This window comes from Paroedura picta, chromosome 1, assembly GCF_049243985.1.
Source record: "Paroedura picta isolate Pp20150507F chromosome 1, Ppicta_v3.0, whole genome shotgun sequence".
Lineage (NCBI taxonomy): Eukaryota > Metazoa > Chordata > Lepidosauria > Squamata > Gekkonidae > Paroedura > Paroedura picta.
The window spans coordinates 107,311,169-107,320,668 of record NC_135369.1 but is presented as its reverse complement, the minus strand read 5'-3'; the positions used below and the strand labels follow the sequence as shown (position 1 = coordinate 107,320,668).

The 9,500-nt window shown below is 40.3% G+C and overlaps 1 protein-coding gene across 1 annotated transcript in view; it reads right to left on the bottom strand.

Moving 5' to 3' along the window:
• Positions 1-4,171: 4,171 nt before the first annotated feature.
• The window catches only part of LOC143844491 (interleukin-20 receptor subunit alpha-like), a 30,616-nt gene continuing 25,287 nt past the window's right edge, over positions 4,172-9,500 (bottom strand). Inside the window, exon 7 of the mRNA XM_077351659.1 lies at positions 4,172-6,840. Within this exon, the coding sequence (XP_077207774.1) occupies positions 5,773-6,840 (1,068 nt within the window). The 3' untranslated portion in view covers positions 4,172-5,772. The remainder of the gene's footprint in view (positions 6,841-9,500) is intronic.

The following is a 9,500-nucleotide window of genomic DNA, read 5'->3' as shown; positions in this document are numbered from 1 at the left end:
ACTATAATAACTGGAAAGGACTACTGATACCTTAAAAAAACTGTAAGAAGTCTCTTGGTGTTCAAGAATTCATTCCCCCCCCCCCCCCAAATTTGAAGACCCCACTGACTAGGGAGAAGCCTTAACAGAAATTTCTTCTATGCTTCTCAAGGCTGAAATATTTTGTAGACTTTTGTTCTCTTTGTTATCCTTCCAGTTATTTATCCAGTGAATGCAGGCCAAGAGCCAATTGGTATAACATTTAATCTTGTTGATAATTTATGCCTTTGGTGAAAGTAATGGGAAACTGGTTCAACATGTAGTTGTGCTTTGGGATGTGCTTCAATTACAAACAAACCCTTAGGCAAGAGTAGGATCCTGAGGTGGGCTTGGAGCATCCCTAAAGCAGAACATTTGCTGAAACCAAGTAGGTCTGGGTTAGATCAGTACTTGAGCAGGAGATCAACCTTTGCTAACTGTCCTTGAGCTATGAAGATGGGGTACAATATGATGACTAATAATGATAGCAGTTTAGTACTACAAACCAATTATGACGATGTGCTGCCTTTGTAGGTAAGATGCATCCCATCAGGCATATTCTTGTGCCAGTATTGAACAATGACAGACACTGACAGTAAAATATCAATAAAAGAATCAATAAAGTAAAAGTGGGCATCTTCTGCAGTGTTTTCTTGAATCACAGAATAAGACCGCACTCTTCAGTTTATACTTGCCAAAAGGGACTTGCTGAGGTAATTTTTGATCTGATTTCCAAACCTAATTTCCACCAATACTGCCCCTTCCTCTCTCCGTAGACAGGGTGCCGAATTGGGCACATTATGTTATATATTTTTATATGTATTCTATCACATATTTACAGTTATTTATTTCATAAGTAATTTAATGTTTAGATGTTGCATGCAAGTTTTATGAAATGTTGGACTGTATTCTTACTTGTTGTAATCTACCCTGAGTCCTTGGGGAAGGGTGGGTTAAACATTTGAAAATACATACATAAATAAATAAATACATATGATGGTAAACAGGAAGTTTATAGAATCATAGAATCAGAGTTGGAAGGGGCCATACAGGCCATCTAGTCCAACCCCCTGCTCAACGCAGGATTAGCCCTAAGCATCCTAAAGCATCCAAGAAAAGTGTGTATCCAACCTTTGCTTGAAGACTGCCAGTGAGGGGGAGTTCACCACCTCCTTAGGCAGCCTATTCCACTGCTGAACTACTCTGACTGTGAAAATTTTCTTTCTGATATCTAGCCTATATCGTTGTACTTGAAGTTTAAACCCATTACTGCGTGTCCTCTCCTCTGCAGCCAACAGAAACAGCATCCTGCCCTCCTCCAAGTGACAACCTTTCAAATACTTACAGAGGGCTATCATGTCCCCTCTCAACCTCCTTTCCTCCAGGCTGAACATTCCCAAGTCCCTCAACCTATCTTCATAGGGCTTGGTCCCTTGGCCCCAGATCATCTTCGTCGCTCTCCTCTGTACTGTTTCAATTTTATCTACGTCCTTCTTGAAGTGAGGCCTCCAGAACTGCACACAGTACTCTAGGTGTGGTCTGATCAGTGCCGTATACAATGGGACTATGACATCTTGTGATTTTGATGTGATGCCCCTGTTGATACAGCCCAAAATGGCATTTGCCTTTTTTCCTGCTGCATCACACTGCCTGCTCATGTTTAGCTTACAATCCACAAGTACCCCAAGGTCTTGTTCACATACTGTGTTACCTAGAAGCGTATCCCCCATCCAGTAGGCATGCTTTTCATTTTTCTGACCCAGATGCAGAACTTTACACTTATCTTTATTAAATTGCATCTTGTTCTCATTTGCCCATTTTTCCATTGTGTTCAGATCTCGTTGAACTCTGTCTCTATCTTCCGGAGTATTTGCCAGTCCTCCCAATTTGGTGTCATCTGGAAGTTGAAACAGGAAGTTTCAGTCTCAGCTTCCCATTGCAGCTCAGTTATTCTCACACTTGTGAATTATTTCCTAAACTATTCCAGCTTTGGCAACATTAAAAATAGGCACAATACAGCATTAGCCGTAAACCGGTTCATTTTCATTATTCTGGGTGGGCATTCCTTAAATCTTAGGACTGGTCCATGCATGCATAGTTGCCCCTTGACAACTGCGGCATCAAGAGCAGAGATCTGCAAACGAGTTGCAGAAAGAACTTTCCCATTGTTTCAAGCATGAGAGACTTTTCAATAGAATGATCAGCCATGAGCTTCCAGTTATAACTAAATCAAGAGATGTGTGTGTGCATGCACGGACTAGCTCTTACCTGTCCCATATTCATTTCTCCACTCATATTTTTAACATTCACATTCGTGAAATGTGCTGAGAAGTTTCAAGTTGCTTTTTCAGGTTTGTGTCTCGGACAGAAGCCTGAATACAGCTATACATTAGCAAGGATACTGATGTAGAGCCATTTCCCCATGTCTGTGGTTTAACAGTGTGAAGAGGTGCGGGGAGGGGGGGAGCTGGAACAGTGAGCACAGGGCTCATTTGCAAGTTCCCACAAGAGCATTTCAAAACTACTTTGCTGAGCAGCATGTGTAGCATACATGCATTTTTCCTCGGTACGTGACCTTGCATTTGACTCCATTAAAAGCCAATTACATGTAATTTACTCAGATTCTGTGACAAAATTCTCAGGCTCCAGCAAGCGAGTTCTTCTGTTGGCTTGAATTGTCCATGTAATTGATTATTCAAAATTGCTCAAAGCAGGGGATGTCACTGTGTGTTCCAGTAGAGAGAAGCCTGCTGTTGCTAACTCCTTAGGCTGGATGAAAGTGTCATGCCTGATAATTGGATTAATTTAAGGTGATCAGAATGCGTTAAGTTAATAGAGGTGACTTCCTTCAGGATGTTACAAGTGTCAACTCTCATTTACTCTTACTGCATTGATGAAAAATAGAATTGTCATATACGGTACCTTTCTAACTTGCTACATCACATAGAAAAAGCATTTGAGGAAGAAAAGGCAAAATATTAATTTCCTTTGCTGAAGTTACTTTGCATGCTCATCCCCCACCACTCTCTGCAATGCCTACATTTTATTTCTGACACATTTCCCAACACTGCAGTGGATTTTCTCATGCCTGAGATACCCCCAAAGACCTGTGGGCTTAGCTAATTATCTCCTGGATATTATCCTCCAGCATACAGACCTGTGGCTTTGTGTTTGTACATGTGAAAAACAACACCACTGAACGGCCAACAACACAATCGGGGAGAGCCCCCTAATTATATTCACAAGCTCTTATGGTGTTGAGGAAACCTTATCTACTGAAATCCTCAAGAGCTTGGCAGAGGCAGGGAAGGTTGGAGCTGCACTGTGACGTCAGTGGCCCATAGTGAGCAGAAAAGGAACAGTTGGTTTTTATACCCCACATTTCCCTACCAGAATGAGTCACCAAGTGGCATACTATGGCCTTCCTTTCCTCTCCCCACAACAGACACCCTGTGAGGTGGGTGGGGCTATGAGAAATGACAGAACTGCTCTATGAGAACAGCTCTGATGGGTCAGTGACTAGCCCAAGGTCAACCAGATGGCTGCATTTGGAGGAGCAAGGAATCAAGCCCAGCTCTAACCACTACATCATGCAGTGCTTACTTGTCTCTAAACATGTGCTCTTTGATTCTGCTGTTGCCAAGAGGCATTGCCTAGCAGTAAAGGTAGGACTCCTCATTCTGTTCTTGGTCACCATTCAGGGACTAACTGCATATGATGCTCTAGTTCTGTAAGTATAACTTTGACATGAACTGGACACATGAACTGGACCCTAAAAGAAGCCATCAAAGGGCAATTTGATTGAGGGCTCTTCTCCACATTCCATATTGCCCCAGGACTGATTTGAAAAACAGCATTGTGCCAGGCTTAAGACAGCCAGCAAGGGTGGAGACATTGTTGATGACTGACATGGTACTGGGGAAAGAGTTAAATCCTTCAGTCACACAGTATTGCTTCCCAAGCCCCCTGCCCCACCCATTGCCTTATCACTGATGCAAGCATACAAGCAATGGGGTAATTTCTAATCACTGTGGATAATACTGATGTTAAGATAGTAACCGGGAGATTCTGTCACATTTTTACTAGTATGTGTTATGACAAATAAAATTCACAGGGTCCAACAAGGTGAGAAGTACATGTCCATACTAGCATATCTATCTCAAACATTTATTAGTTTACATTAAAAGAAAATACACAGCATTTTAGAGGTACATCTACAATAGCGTAGTATATACTCTAAAATGTGAATATGACAAAGGTGCAAACTTATGAATCACACAGGTACAGAGGCTGGGGAACTGAGAGTAGCTACTAAGTATACACTTGATGGCAAAACAAAGATTGCCATCACAGAGAGTGACAGGTTCTGTGTGTACACAGTGAACAATCCAGACTGACCAGATCACATACACTTATGATGCCAGTAAAAAAGGAAGACATCTTGCATTAGAAATTATGGTACTAAAATATATTCTTTTTCATACTACAGTACAAAGAAGTGGTTAAGATGGTATTTTCTTTGACTATACAAAATATTTGCTTCTCACTTGGTGGTATTTTATATCATATATGCACCAGGAACTGGGAACTAACTAGACGATAGACACAACACAGTTTGATTCCATTTTCATTAGTCATATTTGTTCATTTATAGAAGTTGCCATATGCATTTGGTGTGTGGAGTTGGTAGCTTACTACCAAAATAATCCCCCTCAAATATTCCATGATGATTTCTTGTATCTTTTGAGCCTGATATATTTTGAATATTTGAATCATAATCCTGAAGAATGTGGCTTTCAGTAGCTGCTGGCCATAAAATTCTCCTTTTAAACCATACTAAAGAATAGAGCCATTTGTGTCTATATGATTCTACTTCAAAGTAGAAACCTCTATTAACTTCCTTCAGAAAACTAATGGTGAATTATGTGTAAGAAATCCAGAATTCAGTCTGGGCAAAGATACCTTCCAGCAGAAACCTTTTAAAAGAAAAAAATCTTTATACCACATACTTCAGATTAACATTTACACAGTTAACATTTGTGGCAAGTACTCATGCCAGACCAACTCAGAACATTTTGTGTAGAGTGGTCTTCAGTCCTACACATATTATGAGCAAGCAAATTTTATTGATGGGGCAAATTTTGTAAAACTCTTTTTGGGCCAGTAGTCGGGGTGTAAAAGGACAGGAACACAACTAAAGGCTGCAAAGGAAGATATCAAGGTTTCAGTTCCCAGAACTGAGAGCAATTCACCTGGCTTTTTAAATTCAGTATCAGCAAAGTATTTCAATTTAAGCAGATTTACAGCCAATATGCATTGACACACTGTTTAACTACTTTTCTCTAGAGACATGATATCATACTTCTAGCAAAGAAGTCATTGGAAGTTGGTAACTTTCTGTTTTGACAACTAAATTCTGTTCAGGCTGCGCAGAAACGTGGCATCAGAGATTATCAAATGTTCTTGCAAATAAACTGAGATCCATCTTAGATCTGGAGTCGAATTCAGCATGCAATGTCCTCTCGAGTGTTTTGGATGACAAAACTTTAGAACAAGGTATTCTGGTTTGAATCAACATGATTCTCAAATTCTTGCACTGGTGCAAGGCAGCATCACTTGCCTGCAGACAGGAATTGGTGACCTCATGTGGCTGGTCACCAGTTCTAGATACTATAAACAAATGGTGCTAATTTACAAAGTTATTTTCTACATAAAATTAAGTACAATAAGGTTGTGAAAAGAAGAGACAAATGTTCAAGCTTGCGTTTGTATGTGCAGCCCCCACTGTTCTTTAAGCTGCCGGAGATAAACTTCCTTCTTTTCCTCCAATGGTTTATCAGAGTATGGTCTCTCATAAAGTCCGGGAAAAAGTCCTTTTCCCAGGGATTCATCATACTTTTTATTTTCAACTATTTGTTCATGTATTTCATTTCTTAAATTGGACAATGAGGGTAGATAAAGTCTCCCTGTCTGGGGACCCCAGGCTACTATTAAGTTCTGTTCTTCTACTTCCTTTGCTGCCTGTTGGTCTTGGTTGGTCCATGTTACAAACTGGGGGCAGTATGGTGAGGTTGTGCACCTAGTCATGCTGGTGAAAGATTGTGGTTCTTTGGGTACAGAGCCCACCTGATCCAAACAGGGCTCCTTTTGATCATGTACCAAACAAATGTCTGTAACCATACCACATTCAGGACAAAAAGCCTTCTCAGCCACAAGATTTATCAAAGGAGGTTGGAGATCTGTACAAAGGCTTTCTGGGGAAGGCTCAATCTCATCCAAAAGGAGTTCACTCAGTTTCTGCACTAAGAACATATTTGGTGCTCTCACATCAAATGGAAGATAGTAGGATGGTCCTCTTTCAGGAGTTGGTGACAGTGCTTTTGGGGAGTTGTGCAGCAGTCCCTCTAGAGCAAAAGTGTTTTCTTTTAAGTGGAGCTCTTTTTGTTTGTTCTCAGATGGGATTCCATCTTCAGCCCTCATATCAAACTCATATACTACAACCTCTTCATTGTGCCTCTGGTTAAGTGTACAATGAGATCCAAGAGCTGTCAATGTTGGTCTCTTCCCATCTTGCTCATTTTGAGATTCCTCAATCAGACAAGTATCTGTAGAATGTTTTTCTTCTAGTTCTTTTTTTGAAGAGATCTCTTCACCTTTGTTTCCATCACAAATCCCATCAGAGCTCTTGGCATGATCTAGGAATTGAGTGTTCTCCTGAGAGTTCTTGTACTCATCAATGATAGTAACAGTGATAAAGTTAACCACTGTTTTTTCCGAAGGAACAAAAACATCTCCCCATAATTGATTACTGTGCTTCAAGACCTGGAAAAGAACAGAATTATATTTTAAAAAGAGAGAAAGCAGGTAACAGCAGTTTCTGCTGTGAATCCAGTTCACTGTGAATCCAAATAAATTAAAGTTGGTAATACAGAACAATTTACAGATGCAAATAATTATTAGGCATGAGTGGGACTAATTCAGTCTATGATAGAAGAGTTTCACCTTGATGATCTTCTGACACATTTAACAGAACTCAAGGATGAAAGAGAATGTACCTCCCAATTTTCCTTGTGTCTATAGGGAACCTGGAGAATCAAGGATCTTGGGGAAAGTGTATCCACATGTTGCAAGATAAAGACAATACAGAAGTCCCTTCAAATCTACTCCTGAATAGTGCTGAATAAATTAAAAATAAAACAAATCTGAGAATATAAAAATGTTCAGCTCACAAAGGGTTGATTTTGATACCAGAAACATGAATTTGTGCACTTTTGCAATACAATAGCCAACAAAAACAGTTCAAGCCTAGTTGTTTGCTGCCAACTGCAAAATAAAAATAATATGTCTGCACAAAAAGGGCAAATTTGGAAGCTTTTTCTAATATTCTTTTATGGTACAGAACATTTGTACATTTCTGCAAAATAGAAACAATCTGCCCCCTTTTCAGATTAGCCCTTTATATTCCAAAAATTGAACCTGCCACTAAATATATATATATATATTAGCATACAAAGTGGTACTTGGAAGGGATTTCTGTTCTGATATTTTGGTTCTGCAACACATGAGTGTACTTTTCCTGGTCATCTGAATTTTTCAGTCGCAGAACTCTGAGATACAAAGGATTTTTTCTTCCATTTTTGGTGCCTATGCAGATACTTTGAAAAGGAATTGGAGTGTTGAGCAAAAAATCCCAAACAATGCAGTGTATCATGGGAAGACAATTATTGCATACACCTTCTTCGTTTAACACTGGTCCTTCAACAATGAGCAACTATTGTCACTCCTTTGTGTAGTGTAAAGGAGTAAAAAGAAATCAACAGAAAAGAAAGGGGATGCAGCCTGCAAAAATGTTCAAGAAGTGTCCCCAGTTTCATTACGATTATCAGTAGTCTGATTTCTACCATCCTAAACAGTTACACCCTTTTAAAGTCCATTGAAATCAGTGGTTTTAGAAGGGCATAGCTCCAGTGAGGATGGCAATTTGAGGGCCAAACTAAATGCTACCACATCCATGAGGACAATGTGGGGATGCAACACCATTTTAGAACCTGGGTTTTTACTTATCAAAGTAGAGTTGGAGGCCTGATGCTGCTGGGGACCAAGGTACAGTGGAATAAGGTGCCCCTGTCTCCTTCTTACTACCACTTTCAAGAGCCATCCAGCCATTTTCAAGAGCAGTGTGTGGCTGTTTTAGGCTTATGCAGCCTTCCTCACTCTCTCTTGCCATTTATTTCTCCTCCACCCCTTTGTTAACATTTCCATGAAGAGTCTCTTTCTCTTTGTCTGCTATGATTATGCTAGCTTGCTCCATAGTCTCCGGACTATTTCCATGTTACTTTCCATATGTATGCTGTTCTTCCATTCAAGACACTCCATCTGGCTGTCCTTGATTCTGCTCACGTCATTGGCTCTTTTCGACCTCTCTACTGCAGTGTTTTTTTTTTCTTTGGTGACAGGATAAGTGCTGACACAAATCTGCCAGAGGATAACTATGGGAAACCCTATCACAGGAAGTTCTATAGATTAAATGTAAACCAATTTGCACAGTCCATTGCTCCTATCCTGTTTTGCCAATAATACCTGCACGCATGAAGATTTTTAAACTGCATGACAAAAGGTAAATGAGATGAAGTTGCACACATTTTTAAAATGGGTTGCTTAGCCTTGGGTGGCCTGCTTAGTCAAACAGATTGGTTACTAGATTTTAATGCTATCTGGATAAAACATTTAAGTACTGTAATACTTTTACAAAAGCAGAACGTCAAGTCACATCATTTGCCTGAAGTGTATGCTGTAAATCCTTCTGAAGCATCATTGAATCAGACATGAGTCAGGAGCAGCCTTGATGCAGTTTTGTTTAGAGCTTTTGCCTTGCTTAATTATCTCCTTTCCTTAATGATTAATGAATCCATTAGTAATTTGTGGTCACTGACCTCCCCCTCCCCTCAGAACTCTTTGTATGTAAACACAGCCTTGCTTTTGGCTTTGTGTGGTTTTTTGCCCTGGAACATATCAGTCCTTGCTCATGGCAAAAGCCCCTTTTGCAAGAATGTTCATTTTGATGCTCATTAACTGAGCTACTGGTTTGGGGGAAGACAGAGGCACAGGAGGGGAAATAAAAATGCTGCAGACTGTGTGTGTGTGTGTGTGTTCATTTCAGTGGCAGAATTCAATGCCCGGCTTCTCCAGTTAACGAGGATCCCAAGCCATAGAACAGAGAAGGATGGATCTCTCTGAGGTCCTGGAAAGCCACTCTGGCCAGTCTTTCCTGTAATCCTGGGGAAATTAGCTTCAGTTCAGCCCAGCCTGCAGAGCACGGGGAGAGCCGGCTTCCAAAAGTTCTCTTGACACATGGCTAATCTTTCTTACCTTTCCTCTCTGCAAAATGCTTGCGACTACAAAGGCTCTTGCGCGAGAAATAATGCGGAAATTAAAAACAAAAAACCGAGCTTGGCCAGAAGCTCTTCCTTGTTTGTGAGTAT